The sequence below is a fragment of the Polypterus senegalus genome, chromosome 8 (assembly GCF_016835505.1).
Source record: "Polypterus senegalus isolate Bchr_013 chromosome 8, ASM1683550v1, whole genome shotgun sequence".
Taxonomy (NCBI): domain Eukaryota; kingdom Metazoa; phylum Chordata; class Cladistia; order Polypteriformes; family Polypteridae; genus Polypterus; species Polypterus senegalus.
This window is the reverse complement of record NC_053161.1, coordinates 103,187,202-103,208,913: the sequence shown is the minus strand read 5'-3', so window position 1 is coordinate 103,208,913 and position 21,712 is coordinate 103,187,202. Positions and strand designations below refer to the sequence as shown.

The 21,712-nt window shown below is 35.7% G+C and overlaps 1 protein-coding gene across 11 annotated transcripts in view; it reads right to left on the bottom strand.

The window, feature by feature from the left end:
• shank3a (SH3 and multiple ankyrin repeat domains 3a) overlaps positions 1-21,712 on the bottom strand; it is a 1,684,705-nt gene that overhangs the window by 646,534 nt on the left and 1,016,459 nt on the right. For all 11 annotated transcript variants that reach the window (XR_005634694.1, XM_039761519.1, XM_039761518.1 and 8 more), the window contains 2 exons: positions 19,187-19,253; positions 3,038-3,362 (listed from right to left, as the gene is read on the bottom strand). Coding sequence is in view for 10 of the 11 variants with exons in the window: in XM_039761519.1 (XP_039617453.1) it covers positions 3,038-3,362; positions 19,187-19,253 (392 nt within the window). In the remaining variant the exon portion in view is untranslated. The remainder of the gene's footprint in view (positions 1-3,037; positions 3,363-19,186; positions 19,254-21,712) is intronic.

The following is a 21,712-nucleotide window of genomic DNA, read 5'->3' as shown; positions in this document are numbered from 1 at the left end:
CTGAATTCCTCCCTTCACATATGCTCTGTTCATGGTCTATAATCTGAAGCAGGCATCTAACATATGGCAGAAGCAAACAAAAACAAACTAAAAAGGCTCATTGCAGTGCATTAAAAATATCTGCCTCTTTTCTTCTATTTTTTTCTTTTTGGAGTACCTGAATGTCGCTGTTTTCAGCTAACACTTTAACTCAACTATTTCCATTAAGAAATCATATTATAAAAAATGTTTATTTCCAGATACTGATTTATTCGTACTGAACTTGTAAGATGATAAAAATGTGTGAAACCTTTTCAAGTATGAAATGATCTCTAGGCTCAGGTGTAACGCACTGCGCTCCACTAACAGAGAGTTACCTCTACATTAATGAACACCAGATGCTGCCTATAGATCACACAAATGCTCCCTTGTCAGCTGTTAAAAATCTCCTCTTTTCCACCCCTAAACTCACTGTTCCTTTAGGGAATGATGATTTAAATCATCTGCATGGTTGCAATGTACTTAAACTATTTCCATTTTATCTCTTAAGAGTAAAGAAAACAAAAAGGTGTGTATGGCCATTCCATAAGGTGTACAGTGTTAAGGAATCAGCAAGTTTTTTTTTAAGTGAGTTTTCTTTAAAACAATTAATTACATAGGGTGGGAAGAGGATGTTAAATTTGATGTAAATAAGATGTGGCATTGTGTGTAAAATTGACTTATAAATAATCCATTATACTGTAATTTAACACTAGAATCCATGAAGCCAACAAAAAAACTCGTAATCCCAGCCCACCTTAAATCCCTTTACATCTCTCCATCAGCGTCTTTTATTTTGTAAATGTGTTGATCAGCACAAGCAGCAAGCAGCCTGCTGTCCCATCCCCCGCCTTGACAGAGCTCAACTCGGGCAAAAAGTTCTCTCAGCTCAAGCCAAGGCTCCTTATCTGAGTAGGAGGTTCCTGGAGTTGTATAGGGTAAATAATAAAGTATATTGTTATTTGGAATACATGCATTTCATGTGTGTTCCGTGTCTACAAAGATCTGGGCATGTGTAGGATGAAAGGAAATGTGAGGCAAGAAATGCTGAACACATACCTAAAGCAAAAACATCTTCCATGTTATACTAATAATGATGTGAAGTGTATAATGTGTGAAGACTTTAGTCCAAATATCAAAAAACATGGGCACTTTTATTCAAGAATATAACCAATTAAAAAAAAGCATTTGATTGACATTGATGTCAATGAGTTAAAAACCCAAGCTCAAATGTCAATTGACAGGGAGTTTATACATGTTCTTGAATGGTGCAGAGGTAAGAACCGCTGCCTTATAAACCAAAAGCCCTGGGTTTGAGACTGGGCACACTGTGATTTGAGTAGTGATCTGCTATTATTATTATTATTAAATGATAAGAACATACATTTGATTTGAGTCTGTAACACCCAGTGTACATTTTGGCTACTTGTAAATGTTATGTTTGTTTTTTTTTATTATTCAGTTTTATTCTCACAGTGACGTTCATGTGGTACAACGATCTTGCCACTCTGAGCTGATGGCATTTATCTCCATTCTTTTCACAAGAGCAGGGATGACCACAGTAGGTGCTGTGGCTGATACCTGTTCAGAACTATTTGTTGTACCAGCAATCAAAGCTGCAGAACCATAACAACAGACAGCTTCTTCACAGTGCTTTCACAGAGATAAATGCCATCTACTCAGAGAGGGAAAGGCAAGTTCGTTGTACCACGTGAACATCACTGACAGAATAAAACTCAATAATAAATAAACAACAGCTAACTTTTTCAAGTAGCCAAAATTTGCACCGGGTGTGACAGACTCAAATCAAATGTATGTTTTTATTATATTACAGTAATAATAATAATAATAGCAGCTCACTACTTAAAAAAAGGAGTGCCCGGCCTTGAACCCGGAACCTTTGGGTTATAAGGCAGTGGTTCTTACCTCTGCACCATTCAAGAACACATATAATCTTCTTGTCAATTGACATTTGAGCTTGGATTTTTAACTCATTGACAGCAACATGTAAATCAATTTTTTTTTCTTTCATTATATTCTTGAACAAAACCGCATGTGTTAATTTGATAATTGGACTAAAGTCTTCACACATTATACACTTCATTTCATTATTAGTGTAACATGGAAGATGTTTCTTCTTTAGGCATGTGTTCAGCATTTCTTGGATTTCCTTTCATCCTACACTTACCCAGATCTTTGTAGACAAGGAACACAAATGAAATGCATGTATTCCAAATAAAGATATACTGTATTATTTACCCTATACAACTCCAGGAACCTCACATGCAGATAAGGAGCCTTGGCTTGAGCTGGGAGAACTTTTTGCCTGAGTTGAGCTTCGACAAGGTGGGGGATGTGACAGCAGCCTGCCTGCTGCTTGTGCTGATCGACACATTTACAAAATAAAAGATGTTGATGGGAGAGGTGCGAAGGGATTTAAGGTGGGCCAGGATTCCGAAGTTTTTTGTAGGCTTCAGGGATTCTACTGTTAAAAAGCCAAAAAAAATTATTAAAAAGTAGAGACCCAATTAATATATTTTGGAGAAACACCACTGACAAGCAATCATAGGCAGTACACAATCTTTAAATTAAATATGGCTCTTAAAATTGAGTTAATTTATTTCAGATACACATGTCTAAATAAAAGTCAACTTATTTGAAAAGCATATACAGAATTGTCTTAGGAAAAATTACTATTTATAATACAGTTAATAAAATAGTAATGATTTAGAGATAGTTTGATCAGAGCTAAAAATATTGATGTTAGTAGAAACATAAAGTAATAGTGTACCCTAATACGAAAAATATATGCTGGAATGTATTGCTTTAAAGGAGCTGTAACAAAAACCTGAAAATAGATAATGATAAACTAATTTTCCAGTTGCCTTAACTATCTCAAGGCAGCAATGAAAGTAAGAATTTGGTCTAAGACCATGATGACTAAACCTATAAATTATGGCACAGCACAGTACTGGACAGTATCTACTTCTATGAAAACATAAGAGCAAAGTGATCTCACCTGTGTCTGCCTCTAGTGTGTCTCCTGAGTGTGAGATTGTCAGGCTCCCTCTCTTCCTGGACACACTGCAAAGAGGGTGAACGGGAGTGAGAGCTGCGGGAGCTGGCAGTGCTCTGCAAACTGCTGTCAGCCACTTCCTGGCCTTGCTGTCCAGCCAACTGGGGTGGTAGACTCCTGAGTGAAGGGACAGGGGAGTATGATGGGCGACCTTCAACATTGATGTTGTTGTCACTAGCAGAGCGCAGCAAGGTGCGTGGAGAAGAAAGGGTGCCACTCGATGTCACTCGCCGCCGATTTGAGTATGAGGGTGTTTCTCTGAAAGGCACTGGCAAAAAAAAGAGGAGTAACATTGAAATGAATGTGCAAAGCATAAAACTTTTAAATCCACTTAATACAGTTCTGGGTTTCAAAGTGCCAGAGCCTAATCTGGCAATATTGGGTACAAGACAAGAATCATACTTGGACAGGACACTGGTCCATCACACAACATTCAGACACATACAATCACACAGAGAAATACAATCACACTCAACCCCACAATTTTGAGGATATGTGTAATAAACTGGAATAGCCAGTGGAAAATCGATGCAGACACATGAAGAGCATACAAACTCCATATAGACATTCACCAAACTTAACAATCAATCATATTGCCCATGTCAGTTTATTTTTCAATTTAATTTTAAAGTTATACAGCACATATTTTCAAAAGAAGCTGTATGAGTGTGTTTTTATCTCTATGCCAGTTCACCATACTGTATATGTCACTGTATTGAATTTCACTGACTGGTTTCCTAAACCTGCCTAGCCAATAAATAGCAGGCCTAATATCAGGTTTCAGAAAAGCTCATGCCTATCCTCACGTAGTGCAAAACCAAAAAAAAAAAACCTTGAACAGAGCACCAGCCCTTCACAGGGCACATTTATTAATTAAGAAATCTGACAGATTTGAGAGCAGACCCTTCAGTTAATCAAGTTCGTTTGTGTAGAACAGTGATTCCCAAACTCAGTCCTGGGGACCCACTGTGGCTGCAGGTTTTTGTTCCAACCAACTTCCATTTTTCATTGGGTTCTTAGCCTAATTAAATGAGTTATTATTTCCCAGTTTTTGTGTTTTGGAATCAATGTAGAAATTACAAATTGAGTTTGGTAGATTTTATCTAAAATGTAATAAGCCGATATGCAGTATGGGGAATATGTAGTTTTTTACAGTCATTAACAGTATTTTCAACCTAATTTTCATTTTACTTTTCCAGGTGTTCAGGTTATTTAATTTACTAATTAGCGGGTCTGACACTAAAGTCATTGCTAATTGTCACTATTACGGTTAAATGAAGAGAGCAAACTACACAGAAAAAGAAGAAAATAATAGGAAAACAACAAAAGAGAGTAAAGCATTTACAGCTTTAGAAAAAAATAGAAATATTATTAAATGTCTTATAAATGTAAAAACCATACTGTTGTGTTTTTCTGAATGCGGAATAAGAGAAGAGTAAAAAAAGACCTGATAATTAAATTTGATCAGTTGTTATCGATTATTATCACCAATTGCAAATCTGGTTGGAACAAAAACCTGCAGTCGCAGTGGGTCCGCAGGACTGAGTTTGGGAACCACTGGTGTAATAGCTAAACTGTACTCCTACAAATGAATTCAGCTTTACAGGACAAAATCAAAGTGGAAAATCGTCATCCCACAGTAGACCATTAGAACATCAAAAAACCTCAGAGAAAACCACACATGGTATTCAAAACAAGTCTTCTTGAACTGTGAGGCTGAAGCTGTAACTACTGTTCCAGCAATATCCATACATGCTTATGTAAATGAGAACTGGACAAGACTCAGTGACAATCAGGTGGACAGCATTCATAACCAGTAGAGTTTGGCTGAGGTATTCTTACATTTATGAAATATGGTGTAAGCAAATACAAAAAGTCTGATGTGTTTAAAGTTTGACATCTTATTGTATAGAATGAATCACACTCCCCAACCAGATCTTCATTTATAATTCAATTATAGTTACATTCAAAATAAAAGACTTCAGTCTAAAGCATTTACCAGACTAGCGTTTCCCAACTTTGGGCTACAGCCAACCTCAGATGAAATGGCACCACACCCCCACATCGAGCCAACAATCGTGCTTGATTCACAGCACAGATGTATTGCGGCCAATCCTGGACAACCTTCCCAATCCCCCATCTATACATCATGATTGATTCGGTAAGGAGGAAAAAACTCTGACAATTATGCTTAATTTATCTAATGCTCTGACGGGTCTGCTGATCTAACCTGTTCCAACTGTTTCACTACTGAGGAGCAGGACTGGGAGATAGAAACTAAAACCATTGTTTGAGAATAGGCTAGGATCTTTATGAAACTTGATGTTTCATTTTAAGAGGATTTAAAATTTCTTCTTCTCTTTTTAGGAAACCTAGAGACCTGAAAAAAGAAAGAAAGAATGACAGACAGACAAACAGATGGATAGATACTGGTTTACTAGAATATGCTGCCTGTACAAACATAGCCTGTTATATTTGGTAGTGAAGCCAGCTCACTGCAAATTTAAGATTCAGGTTTAGGTTGAATACATTTCAATAATTATATACCACCACCATGACATCAGATTTGCCAATATAACTAAATGTTGCACTGCTATGTAAACAATTCCCAGCTCTGAACAAATATCTCTGCTGGTTACATAGAGGATAAAGACAAGCTCACTGCCTGCCTAAATGATATCTATGGAAACATATCTGCCAAATTCCTATAGCTAAATACAAAAAGCTAACATATGTACACATGACTGAACAGGTGCATTTAAGGGCTTAAACAACTCTTTTGAATGTTTAAGTAGTTAAAATTGTTTTTATTTACTGTTTATGAAAATGTTTATAACTGAGAGTCATACTCTAAAATAACAGTGATAATGGAATGGAATGCATTAGCAGAGTATATTAAATAGTGACTTGCTTATGGTCACACACTGTTAGTTGTGTGATTTAAACCCACAACCACAGTCCAAAGTCTATTATACCAAACTATTACAGCAAATTGCTTGCAATATTATGTACTTAATCAAGTAGCCTAAATAGCTTTGTGGTGGCTGAATTGCCTTTCTTAAACATCTAATTCCAGCTCTAGTGATGCACAAATTGTATCAATTGATGTACTATTTTTAGTTATTGGCAGTGGAGGGTCTGTGACTAATTGCTTGTCATACTTCTTAATACTAGAATCCCTGAAGCCTACGAAAAAAACATAATCCTGGGCCACCTTAAATTCTTTCGCACCTCTCCATTAGTATCTTTTGTTTTGTAAATGTGTCGATCAGCACAAGCAGCAAGCAGTCTTCTATCCCCCCCAACCCCCTGTCGCAGAATGGGCAAAAAGTTCTCCCAGCTCAAGCCTTGTTTATCTGGGTGTGAGGTGCCTGGAGTTGTATAGGATAAATAATATTTTGTTATTTGGAACACATGCATTTCATGTGTGTTCCATGTCTACAGAAATATATATAAATATAGGATGACAAGAAATGCAAGAAATGTTGAACACATACCTAAAACAAACTTTTTTCATGTTATAGTACTAACAACAAAAATTTGACATGAAGTGTATATTGTGTAAAGACTGAAGTCCAAATATCAAATAAACACTTTCACAAAAGGTACATGTATAACAAAACAAGAGCACTTTAATTAAAAAATATAACAGAAGAAAAAGAAATTGGGTTAGGGAACAACACTGACATGACCGCTTGGGTGGTGCAGAGGTAAGAACTGCTGACTCATCAAGTGGTCACAGGTTTGATTCCGGACACTTCTCAGAATTACTGTTTTGAGTAGTTAGCTGCTCTTAACATTACATATTAAACAATAAAAACATTCATTTGATATGAGTCTGTAACAGCCGGTCTAAATTTATGGTACTTGTAAAGGTTAGCGTTTTTTTTCTCTCAGTCACGTTCACGCTCCCTCCGATCGGACACTGCTGTTTTCAAATAAAGATGTGCTATAACAGAGGTGAACTCAGATGAGGATGAGGGTTCTACATCGGAGAAAGAGAACAGAAGCCCTCCCCGCAAGAAACTTCCACTCACACATAAGAACAACACAGCTGAATCAGGCGTAAAAATGAAAGATGACACCGTTTGGATGCAGTGAGTGCTGAAGTATTTTTTATTTCTTTTTCAGATGCACACTGTTGCAGATCTCTCAGTAATTTCACTGGCTCACCTCACCTTCTGAGCTAGGAATGAGGCTACAGTATTTTAGCCTATTGGGATACATGATGGTATCAAAGGAGAAGCTAAACACAATGTGAAAAAAACAATTGAATTTTCATTTTGCAGTTGGCACCTATATTATTATACATTCTGACATTTGAGAATAAATGTATAGTACCACATTCAGAAATTAAACATTCATTCAATCAGATACTTAGCTGACAGGGCATATAAAGGAAAACAGTGGAGTGAATGGTAAATATAAAACAGTGGCCAACTATCAAGGAATCTTCTTATTTTTTATGTGCTCTTTTTTCAGTCAAAGAATTTGGCAACTATGGTAACCTAACAGGTGCATCTTTATGAAGAAAGCATGCCAAACAGGGAAAATCCACATGGATTCAACATTTAAACTACACACAGCAAGTAGGTTAGAAATTGACTTGAGTGTATTGGCTGTAATGTTAACCACAGCATTGCCATGCCACAGTAGTATGTTAAAAAAAAATAATAATACACAAAATGTTTTCACAAACCAAAAAGATAACCTTTTTGTTGGTTGTTGTATCAGCTATATCAAACAATATTAATATGACAGATTGTTTTTGAAATATTATTCATTTTAAAAGATTTGCTTTGAAATTATTTTGTTAAAAGGATTTTGCACATTTTTGTTATCATGGATTGCCCTGCAATGGAGTGGCACCCTCTGCAGTGCTGGCTCCTCCCTTGTATTTGTTAATGCTATGAATGGCTCTGCGTTCAACCTTAGATTGAAATAAGCAGAAATAAAACAGATTTAGAAAATAAATAAGTACTGATGTTAAGCTTATTATCATTTGTCATATATGGCTTATTTGCTCATTTTTCTCAAGGGTGCAAATGAGTCTTCAGCCTAGTGGGATTTTTACATTTAAAGGAATATGACCTGTTAGAATATCTAATCTGTCTGAAACTCAGAAAAGCATAGCCAGTCACATATTTGTTCCAGTAAGAAAAAGTGGATACGGTGGTTTTGAAACTCTTACACATAAAAGAGTTAATATTGGGAAATTCTGAACAGAGAGACAGAAAATAATGCAGCAGGCTTAAACCAGCCAAGGCTTGGAAGCCATCGGCAAGGGAAGAAATGCAGTGTAAGAAACAACTGGTGCAGCAGAATAAAATGAACTGGTATGGAACTAGCACTGATTTTAATGATTAATGGCTTAGAATAATACCATTTTTTTTTAGCTATCTTTGTCATTAAAAATATAGAAGGAGAATTAATTTCATCTACTGAAAATGTAAATTCATTCATGCATTCTGTGTGTGAATTCTGTAATTTGCTGCATACTAGGCAACCACAAGCATTAATGAATTTCTAAAATTAAAACGAATGTTTATTTCATACATTTTGAAAAAATATATACAAACTGGGTGTAAAAGAGTAATAAGGACAAGAGTTGGCACACACTGTAGTGAAAGGGGCAATTTTAAAATCAAATGTATTTAATTTGTAGCATACAAGACAAAGGTGCTTATGAGACACAACATGCTAACAAATAAGTTATATTTATTTAAAAGTATAATACAGTACCTGTTATAGAATGCCATGAATTTGTAAAATTTTAAGAACTGTGTAGAAATTAAACAGAAAATTAATTTTTAGTGCTCAGTTGTGTTTTGTCTGTGTGTTTAGTTAGAAAAGAATATATTATTTTAGCATATTAGTTGTATATATCAATGTAAACCAAATAGCTTTGAAATAAAAATCTTTAAATATACCTAAGGGTCTCATGTATAATGGTGCATATGCACAAAAATGTTGCGTAAGAACATTTCCACGTTCAAATCACAATGTATAAAACCTAAACTTGGTATAAAGCCATGCACATTTCCACAGTAGTTCATACCCTGGCACACGTAAGTTCTCTGCTCGGTTTTGCAGACTGGCGGCACCCAGCGTCAAAGCAGTGGTACTGTTCCTGTGTGGTTATCCATTCTTTTTTAGAGCCACATCCCTGACGCGGCTTTATAAATACACTGAAATTAACCGCATATTGTTTATTAGTTTAATGCATCCGATAGTAATTAACCTGTAACAATATAATGGTCCCAGAATGGTCAAACTATACCATAACTGCTTTAGCGTCATTATTCTCACTGCACCTCGGATCCCACATCGGATCATCTTTTTCCATATTACTCTCACTGCACCACTCAGAGTATTTATATCACTGTATCTGAGTGTGAATCACAGCTGTACAGCAGCTGATTGGGAAGAAAATTATCAGTATACATCATCGAGCACACGCTGCCTCAGCCATGTTGTCTATTGAACTGCCTTCATATGACAAATGCTTCAGAACCTTTCCTGTACGGACCTCGCAGTTCAGAAACAGTTTCATCCCAAGAACTCTAAATGCACTCAATCAGTCCAACAAGTGCTCCTTGTAGAACTGTTTGTACTTAGTACAATCACCTCACTGTAAACTTGCACTACAGTTATAATATTGCACAACCTGAGCCACTTTATAAAGCGCGTATTTACATATGATGACGATATAATTTTGAAGATGAAATGCAGCAAAATATGCTATTATATTATGCAGATAAAACTTTAACTTTAACTACATGGTGCTGCAGCGCTAGAGAGCCACTGCCGCTCCGTTCGTGGATTGTTCCTGCCTCGTGCTGTATTCTTGCTGGTGCTGACGCGACACTGGATGGATAGATGGACAGAATAATTAAACACGTACTACGAAGATATTTCGATATTCCTTAAAAGTTTTGAAGAATCTGCGTTTTAAGCTTACAGATGGCTTAACGTCTATTACAGAGCTAATTGTGTGGCAATTGGGTATTTGAAGAAAAAAAAGTAAGGACGGGAATTGGAGGTTAGTACATTTGAAAGAGACAGTACTGCTACAATAAAGTATTTCATTGAAGGTAGCACATGGTGCAGCAAGCATCTTGAGTGAGACATGAACAATCACTGTGCCACCGTGTTCCCATGTTTAATAACATGATTTAACTCCTATCATCATGAGGATGATATCATGTATACATCTCAGTATTTTAATTATTCAGAGAGCTGTAATATCACGAATGTAATGGAGTCTGTGTCCTGTTGGAGGAAGAGAAAGCCCGGAATCACGTAGTGATTCACACACATAGAGCACATAGAAGATCAAATACAAAACAAAGCATTTAACGTACCGCTTTAGTTATGATGGGATTGAGAAACTAGTAAATTAAACAATTTTAAGTTTATGATGTTCTACTTTGATGACAAAATAAACTACGTGATTAAAGTAGAAATTTAGAGATTAAAGTTGACATTTCATGCTTTTTTCCCCTATTGTGTGCCTATTTTTTTTCCTCAGTACCCGAATAAGCTTTCATATGACACTCAGACAGTGGGATATGACTCGCCTTTTCACGGCGACTTTGATATCTGACAACTTCTTTTTTATTTCGGGCACTGTGCGACTTTGTGAACATGAGCTTTTGAGTTTCTCTGACACGCTATGTCACACGATTAGCTTCCTTTTGTTGTTTATACCACTGTTTAAACCAACAAATAGTACGTTTTTCTTTGCCTCCACTTAGTATTCGCTGAAATTCTTCTATTTTCCCTCTTGCTTTTGCCATTGCCTTTTCACAGAAGGCTGAGCTTGAGGGCTATTTATATTGATATGCATAGTCAAAGAGGCATAATTCTGGGAGGAGTTGGGGTGGGACAGCAGGCGCGTGCACGTGCGTTACTTTTCACACTAATCAGGATTTATGTAGCGGAAGAACGTGGAAGTTGGTGAACGCACAGATTTATGCATCTGGATTTTTCTGTCTGTACTCGCATTCCTGCTTTTGTGCTTATGCGATGTTATAGTGTGAGTTCTACGCACAGCACTATATAGGAGGCCCCTGGTCAATATTTTTCCCCACAAACGTTCCAGTTCAGGAATGAACCAATTTGTTTTACCAGCCTGTGACAGGGCTGGGCCGGTCATATTTTTACTCTAGGAGAGTTACTGCATGTAGTAGTCACGGCTTAAATTTGTTATAGTGCAATTATATGGCATATATTACAGTAGTTTAAAGGAGTGTCCTTGATGTTCATACTGTTGGGGTTATCAGGTCAGGGAACATGCACTGGTATGGCACATAGTTGCACCCACTATGCAACTATGCGTATCAATCCCTGGAAGTGTTAGTTCGGGTTGAACAAAGCCAAATATTTGGGCTACCTGGTAGGAGGGGGACTGATGAAACCACAGTGTTTGAAAATAAAAGACATCCTGGAATGGTCCCATCCGATAGTCAAGAAGCAAGTGCAAGCCTTCTTAGGACTAGCAAGTTACTACCGCCGGTTTGTACCTTGGTTTTTTGAGAGGGCTGCCCCCTTGACAGATTTGACAAAGAAAAGGGCCCCTTAGCATGTGGTTTGGAATAGTTTGGCGGAACGGGCATTCAGTGACTTAAAAATGGCCCTCACAATGGCACCTGTTTTGAGAATTCCTGATTTTACTCTTCCTTTTCTCCTCCAGACTGATGCTTCGGACACAGGTCTAGGTGCCATGCTGAGCCAAAGCATCAACGGTGTCGAGCACCCCGTGATTTACCTGAGCCAGAAAGTGTTTGACCGGGAGACAAGGTATGCAGCGGTGGAACGGGAAGCCTTGGCCATCAAGTGGGCAGTAACTCACCTGCAGTACTACCTGCTTGGTCGGAAGTTCACCCTGATGACGGACCATGCCGCCCTCCAATGGATGGCCCTTCATAGGGACTCAAACCCACGGGTCACTAGGTGGTTTTTGGACTTGCAGCCATACAAGTTCACCGTCACTCCAAGCCAAACATATTCTTTTTACTTTTATGTTCTTAAGTAATAGGGCCAAAACAGAAAAAATCATGTGAAAATATGTACCTGAGACAAAGAGTATCCTTTTTGTCATAATTTTCATTCAAGATGCAATAATTTTCATGCTCTATGCAGGACTATCGTTCAAGTCAAAAATTTAAAAATAGGTATGTGGAAACTAATGGAGAGTGGTTCATGAAATATTCCATTTACCCTTATTTGAAAGCACTGATTCACGTTTTCCCAGAACTGGGAGATAATCCTCTAAAACTCTATTTATATGAAGTGCTATCAAAAAAAGTATGGCAAAACACTGCGTGTAAACTACTGTAAAGGATTAAAATGGAATTAGAATAAATGCCCTGAACCTTAAGTAATGTGATCTGAAAGTGTTTTATTTTTCCAAAGTATCTATTTTATCCTACATTTAAATCTAATTTAGTTTTTCATTTTAACAAGGCACTGAACTGGTTCAAGAATAGTGCACAGATAACAATGGAATTCTCATTGTGGAAATATTAAAAAAACTAAAATTCTACAGTTATAGGTTCAAAAATAATCACAAGTATATAAAAGTTTATAATATATTGTAATGGAATTGAAATGGAACAGCCTAAATTATCCTAGAACTGTAATATGCCAGCAACTGAGCCATGACTATAACAACATTAGTTCAAGCAGTTTTTTCAAGCAGCGTTATCTGTTATTAGTTTTTTATACCAAAGGTACCCCAAATGCATTTGACTGAAACTGCAGTGAATTCATTAGTGGAACATGGATTAACATTTTGAATGTTTGAGTATATAACTGAATTACTTGACATGAATTATGCAACATGAGTTATGCAAGATTTGCTGTTGCCCAGAGCAGTTTATTGGTCGCTTCCATTAAAAGATCGTTTTAACCCTAACCCTAGCTCAAAATTTTTAATAGTCAACACTACAAGGCACTTAAGGTAAGTAACATTTAAAAAAGTATAATTTGTGGGTGGATTATTCCTTTAAATTTGGCATTGTGGTATACTAGTTAAATCTTCTGACTCAAGTCAAATTTTGAAAAAAAGTTCTTAATTATCTGATACTGAGTGTACTTAAGCATTATTTAGTAAGTACAAGTAAATGTAGGATCTCTACCTGCTTCAAGTATTGTCAAATAACGTTATTACAAACCTAAAATAATTCATGCTCAAAATAATTCATCTTTATTTTGCCGGAGTTATATTACAGTCACTAATGTATGAGCCAAGTAACTGTCACTTGCAGCAGAAACTTTCAGGTTGAGCTGGTCATCCCACTGACCGCATCCTAATTCAACAGAGTGCTAATTATGAAAAAAAATATTTAGGACAAAATTAAATAAAAAATATGCAAATAAATGGATAGGGAAAAATAATGATAAATACATGGTAATGATATGTAAGCATAAATAATTAAATTCATTATGAAATATGCTTTTGTAGCTGATTTATTTATGTATTCATTTTGTTATTACTCAGGTATTTATTTTAGGGACATCACAGGCAACATAAAATAAGACTTGAAATGATAATTGTCACTTACAACTACTAAGGCTTAGAGGGTGGGCTCTAGCGAGTATTGTCTTTTGATTATTATGTTCATGTAGCATTGTATTATTATTTATGTATTGTAATATTTGACAGCACATTTATTCAAAAAAATATTGATTTATTTTGGCCAAAATATTTCTTTATATTTAATAGTCGTGCAAAGCTTCTCCTCACTTTAACAAGGAACTCTGTTCCTGAAAACACCTTCGCAAATGGAAGACACAAACACCTAATTACACATAATCTATATTGAAAACATTTAAAAGGTTTCATTGCCACCAAAAGACTTATATTTTTTTCAAATACCACCAAACAACATGAAAATTAACAGTATTAGTTTAACAATGAAATTAGTCAATAAAACAAACCCTAGTAAGAGGTTAAATAATGTTTAATAAAAGCTCTTTACCTACAATTTATCACTTGTAGTCTCACTTTCAAAAGAATGGTCATTTGGTTTTTCTTGGACTTTTCCAATTAGTTCAAACTTTGCTTTGAAGCCAAATTACTAGGATAATGGATGATATTGGGATAATGTGAGAAGACCCAAATCACATGAACACACAAGTACACCTTGCCGCAGCCTGTCAATCAGCACTACTCCATTCAGTTGGCTGTGGTGAAAGCAGCAGCTTCAACTGTGCAAATAACTCAGATTGGAACTGTGTGTCATCAACCTCAACCCTGTCCCACTGTGCGAATAAAAATACTTGAAATGATGCATAGATGACCCGGGATCATGGTGGTGAGTTTTGCGTGTAACCCTATTTCAGTGGGATTCTGTTCCACTAAGATGGAAAGGGCATCTCTTAGCCTGCTGTGGAGTAAGAGTTAATGAAACTATCTTTCGATGACAAAACCTTGCAGAAAGATTCATACATTTTTTTACCATTATCTAATGTTCCTAAATTCATCATTTAAATGAATCTTATGTTTATTACAAAATGGTGAACCATTATAGCCTGTACTATCCTTTGAAAATGCCACGAATTAATAATGGCAAGTCAGCATCTAATTTTTTGTCACTGACATTTTTTGGCATATGTAATGTTGCTCCATTCTTAGTCATAGTTTATAATAATAAGATGTGTACTGTACCTTATAAAATGGTAAAACATTAAAAGCTGTACTGTCTGTTAATAATGACAAGAATTCATAATATATTACATTTAAATTATTACTCTGCTCGTCCCCATTAGCTTTTTCGTCAGTGATGGGAAAAAATATGGGCGCATATTATGTAAAACTTGTCTGTTAAAAAAGTACCAATTCTACGTGGTTAACTCTCTAACACTAAAATAAAGTAGAGATATTCTAATGCATTGGCGATTCTAAATTGTCCCTAGTGTGTGCTTGGTGTGTGGGTGTGGGTGTGTGTGTGTCCTGCGGTAGGTTGGCGCCCTGCCCAGGATTGATTCCTGCCTTGCGCTCTGTGTTGGCTGGGAAAATGGATGGATGGATATTCTAATGCAATAATATCAAAATAAAAATATATATATATTCTTGAAGTTGTTTTAGGATCGGTTTTTTGAGCTTTCATTAAAATCTCACAAAAGTGAGTGCTTGCAAAATATATATAGTGGTTTTAATTTGCCAGAGCAAATAATTACAAGATGAAAAGACCATTGCAACTTTTGAACTAAGTTATGACAGTATTTTTAAGTATATAGTATAATAAGAGAGTAACATAATTATATGGATTAAGTTGCCTACCTCAATAATTAACAGCCTTTGATCTCATTATTTTTATAATAGTTAGTTTTTCGAACTATTAAGATGTTAAAAGGAACTTACTGGCAAGGAAGGTCTGGTAGTCATCAAGATGATTTTCAAACATAATTTGTGGTTACATTCAGTGCATTAAAAATCTTATTGCTTTCAACCAGCCTCTGAGATGATCAGTGGTGTGCCCATTCCTTGAAAAATCCAATGAACAAGTATTGCCCATAACAATTATTGTTAAAAAACAGCACAGACCCTTTGGCATTTCCTGACGACTATCAAACTGCAAAAATCAATTTTATATGCTGTCAGTGGAAGGCAAGCATTGCAAAGTCAACTCGCCACAGCAAATACCAGGCCACGGCGCAAACCATGTGCATCAGATTGACTACCATGTTTACAATCAAATTGACAATTCACATAAAACCATTTTGTTCACCTGAATAAAGCCCTTAAAATTTAATTATTCATTGCGCAAATTCAGAAGCACAATTTGCTTACACATACATCTGCCTGCCATGCAGTCTCTCTTGCTTTCTGATTTGCAGACACATTTCCTATTTATGTCATTATACACTTCTATACATAAGGATCCTTTAATTGCACTTTACGAGGATGTGCGGTTTCCTCGCTGAACCACTGTTTAACATAAAAGAATTTCATTCTAAGAAGGGTTCTTTGGAGATGAAACTGGTTCTTTGACTATTGAAACGTTTATCAATATGTGGAGAAAACAGAAATATTTAACGTATCTAGCAGGATGCCAACACCTGGGACCTCATGTCTAATGCCATGCGTACAATTCACACTAAAACATGCCATATGGACCAAACTGGAAATGTGCATACACACAAAAAAAATCAGATGCTAAAAACTGTGCATAAGCAAAGTTCCACACACTTTCCCTTTATAAATCTTAATCAACATGAATTTTAACACACATGCATGGACCTACAGCCATACTTTGACTCCTCCCCAAATTTTGCATATTTGAATATGCTAATTAATATAAATAGCCCCTTCCTTTTAGTGTTTTATTAAAAGACAGTGGCAAAAGCATTTGGGGAAAAAAACAATTTCAGACAATGTGAAGTGGAGGCAAGGAAAATTTTACTATTTTTTGGCTTAAGCAGTGGTATGAGCAACAAAAGGAAATTGATGAACTGATACAGCGTGGCGGAGACACTCAAATGTTCAAGTTGAGGAAGTCACATAGTACCCGAAATAAAAAAGAAGTGGTCAGATATCAAAGTCGACATGAAAAGGTGAGCCACAGCTCACCGAGTGCGCCACTCCAGGCATTGAGGGTGCTGCTGTGCTCAGAAAATCTCAAGTGCTGGCTGCACACCAGCCTCTCCCTCGGAAACTGCTGGGTGACCATTTCACGCTGGAGGACACTGTTCTGGAGTCACAAAATGCAGCAGTGTATTCTGTAAGAGATCTGGCCAATGAACTAAGGAATATAAATGCTTTACTATGTGATATTGACCACAAATTAAATAAGTTCATTAAAAAAATACATACTGCATCTGATTACCCTTTTTTAAATTCTGCTAATTATATTCAAACGAAGTTGGAACACTGTCCAATTTGGCTGATCATTTGGTGGGTCAGGTTCATCATACCTCAACTCTTCAGGCATGGGCACACCATGATTGTGCACCACATTATGCAGCACACTACATGCTTGCACAATGTGACACACTTTCTATGCACTACAGAGAAGCACATTCATAGAGTGGAAATGCTTCTTTTTACATGAGCAAATTCATTCTCTGAAGGTCTTTTATAATGTACCATTGGAGCCGAGCACCACAATGGATAGATTATCTGCTCTTTACATAGCTCTTTGAAGTGACTTGCCATGCCTAAAAGGACTGCTTGCCTTTTGCGCACTTGGTGGAAAAAGCAAGTGTGACTGTGTGGAGTTTCTGGTTTTATAGGCTCTCCTGCTATAGATGTCGTAATGCCAGCTCATTCTTTTGGTGATTCATCCCTGGTTGATGTAACTTGTCCAGTGCCATTGCAGTAGGAATGTGCGTGCAGTTGACTGCTCCGATTACATTTGAAAAACCGTATGTTGCAGAGAATTGTGCTTTGATATTTGCCAGTTAAACCACAGTGTAAGGAAATCTAATATATCTGGATGACAAGCGGATAATACCATCCCATACAAGCTAGCATGGTGCGGTGCGACTCAGTAATGATTGTGAAATACCAGATCAGCCAGTGAGTTCATGTTGAAAAGCTCCTGTGGCTAAAAACTCAAGGATGGACAGAACTTGCAAAGGAGCAGATAAAGAACAATTCCTTAAAGTCTGACTTGGTAAAGCAGGTGCCACTTCAGCACACAGCTCCAAGATGATAGCTCTTGGGAATACAAATTGACTTGGACAATAGTCATCCTCATCATCTATAAATACGTACTCTCTTCTAATTCTTTCATTTGCAGTGTCTTCTAAAAATGCTAAAGAGCTATGATAGTTTGAATAGTTTGGCCATTCCATGCACTATTATATTGTTACAGAATGATCAATCAAGTGAATTAAATTTGTAAATGATATGTAATTAATTTTGGTGTATTTGATAAATCCTGGGTCATGGATGTGAAGAAAAAGGGACACCACACAGAAACAGTAGTACTGCTTTGATGCTGGGTGGCTTTATTCCAAGTTTAGTTTTATACTTTGAAGTGTGTGTGGAAAAAGGCATACGCAACATTTTTGTGTGTACGCACCATTTATACATGAGGCCCCTGAACTTACCCTGTGTTATTGCATACAGCAAGAATCCTTTTAAAAGCATGAACACATTTTAAAAATCTGTTATCATTAACTCATGGCTATTTATGAAAACTGTTACAGATCTATATAACAGTTCTATCTGGAAGTTTTGTGTAGATAGTGCTTTCGGGCACCACAAATCGTTCGTCAATGGCATCACTCTGAAGAACCATTCTGGCGCCTTTATTTTTAAGACTAATCAATTATTATTTCTTAATCAACTGCTAAAAAGATTGCCACTGTCTCTGTTACATACTCCTACATTTTATGACAATTAATTAGAACTGTAAAATTTTTCAAGTGGTTTCATAATACACCATGTATCCCATCAGCTTCACACTTAATACCACAGGTACTATAGATGTTGCATTCTCATCTGTAATTTTTGACAAATTCTATTTATGCTCGGTTCTTGCAGCTGCTTAAATATAAAAAGTGCGCACTGAAGCATGGGTTTGAACTAAAGCAATATTTAGAGTTAGTGACTTGCAACTACAAAGCAAGGCTTATTCAAGTAAGACTTAATTCAAGTATGTCTTGATTCAATATGCAAGCTGCTTGGCATAGTAACACCTGGGGAATTATAAACGTTCATCAGAAGTTTATGATCACAATTTAATTTAAGGCAGACATACTTTAAAACATAATGCATTTGTTATGCATTTTGCAATAATATTACCAGGCAACTAATACTGTACATACTACATTCAATCTCATTTTTTTTGAATATTGTACCTATATTTTTAAAATGTGTTTTTTATAAATAAAAGAAAGCTCCACAGTTTGACTTTGAAAGCATGGTTAGCTATACACATAACAAATTAAGTAACAAAATACTAAATATTTAAAAGATTTTTATAAGATATGAAGAACTGGCTTTCATTTTCATTTACTAAAGGTAATGTCTTATAAGGATAAATGTTGAGATAAAAGTAACTAAAAAATATACAAACAAATACATAACCTTAACAACTTTAAGGTAACAATGTAAATAAATAAATCTTCCCTTACCAACATCAGTTTCTTTATGGTTTTTTATAATTTCAGCCAGATCGAAATTCCCAGCAATTATAGCCACCTATATAAACATAAACAGATCATAAGAACACAGCTTAGAATGATTTTAACAAGAGGACTGATTATTACTTAGTGTTTTATATGCACAATATCTGACATAAAAACATATTTTTGCCACCATCCCCTTCCTCTGACAATGCAACCTTCATGGATGAGTTTCAATTCAAAAGCAAATTGCATTAAATTACATTTTTATTATTCTTTGAAAGAATAATAGCTTTATTTTAATTATAAGACTAATGGAGCATTTAAAATACATTACCCTATAAGAAATAATGAATCTGTACAATGTCAAACATCAAAAATCTGAATCCTTTCACTTGTAGTTTTTTCAAGATGTCTGTTATCAACATAAAGAATAAAACAATACATTACAAAAAGTGCTTAACAATATGCTGTGTATCCAGCCATCACTTTGACAGCTGGAATCTGGACAAGTTAGAAATATGCCTTTAAACTGAGATTTTATTACTCTGCTTTTTGCAAATAGAGCAAAAGCTTAATTTTAAAAAGTGATATGAATAGAATATCCCTTTTCACTTAAATCTGCATAAAAAGTCTTTTTATAAGATAGATAACAAAACCATTTTTAACACTCAGAATATTGTAAAACAGACATGGATGTAGCCACAATAATGAGTATACATGCAACCCAAAAACTAAAAAGGCTAAATGTCCTTGTAGATGTCCCTCAGCCCTAAATACAAGGTTCTTTAAAGGTGTTTTTTGCTCTTAAGCAGGTCCTTTGTTTGAACTATTTCCCAGGATTTTCTCTTTCTCCCACACAGAAGATTCACATGAGCTCTTCATTCACCACAGTTAATGATTACTGATAAACTAGCTGACAACGAAAATTAGGGCCCTCATTGGAGCCTTCAATAACATAATAAAGAGTATTTAAGGAAAACAATGGCTCAGATTATGATTTTTTTTCCTCTGCTGCTTCATATTGCAGAAAATGAACCATTACTGGCCACAAAGCAAGGATAACAATAACAGTAAGGCTTTATGTCACTGAAATGTGAAAGAACCTGCTATGGAGCTATTACTCTGACAAAACCTTAAACTTTGGCATTAGGAAAATTACTGAGAGATAGAACACAACCTCTGAAAAATCTTTTAAAATGTTTATAGCAATTACACAACTTTTGCATACCCGTTCCCTAGCTTCATTCATGTCTCTATTTATGATAACATAACTCAACTTAATAGAAATATTTCCTTTTCTCAACTTTTACCTTTTATCATTCTTGTTCCATTTTTTTAATAATCAAACTTCAAAACTTTGTCAACAGTAGCATGAAGTTTAAATCACATTATTTATCTACTGTTAAAAACTCTATAATTCTCTGCCATCCATAGAAACACAACATCTCCTCAAAGGTCACATAAAAGAAGTAGAGGTTGATTACCATGCCTTTATTATGTCTTGACTGGATTAATTCCACTTCAACTGCTTTATTGTTTTCGCTTAAGAAAGTTTAGCACTCAGATCCTGTTAGACTTCTGTTCCCAAGCACAAGAAGTCCTGCCCAGTAAATTGTGATGTCACATCCACTCCAAGCTTACATTGACTTTCTGTATTTTTTCATCACTTTTAAAGATGAGGATTCATGAGCTATTGGTAAAATTCTTCATACTGCTTATGTAGCTGGGTTAAACTGAGCCTGCAGCAATGCATAGAAGTGGTATTAACCACGGTCATCTGACAGGTATGGAACAACCCACATCTAATTAATCTAAATCACTCAGTTAATTTCATTCAATAGAATTAAGAAGAACAAGAATGTCCTTCATGTGACAATCCCATATAATTACGTAGGCCCACAGAGTGTGTTATGTAACTATTCAATAAAATCAAAAAGTTGGAATTTGGAAAATATAATGCTTACCCAAAAATTTATATAGTACCTTTACATAAGATAACTTCCCAAACCTGCTAAATCCAGTTCAGTTTTGGACTACCATTCGATAGCCATCCTATACAAATCTGTTTGAAATTTAAAAGCAGAGGATTCTATATTGCCTAAGTGAAACTTTTAGAAAATATAAAAGTGACCTTTGCCACTGCAGACAGTGTAACTGAAGCCTTTCATGGCTTCATGTTTTGTTTTTGTTTCTTACCACTACACTGTCATCTGAATTTAGACCTCTGAAAGGAATGAATTTGCAGCACATCTATTATAAGTGAGTAATTATTCAAAACATTTAGATTTAAAATGAAGACTGAAATATTTTATATTCTTTTCAAAATTGAGAATTTGAGCTTTTGAAATCTCAAGATATGTCTCTTCCTATCCTCTTCAAATGTCAGGTTTTTATATTTCCTTTAACTCTTTTTAGATTATTAGGTTATTCTTTGCTTTTTTATTCTTTTTCTTTTTTAGCAAGGATGAAGTAAGGACAGCTATGAAGAATGAAGAATGGAAAGGCCATTGGTCCAGATGGCATACCTGTGGA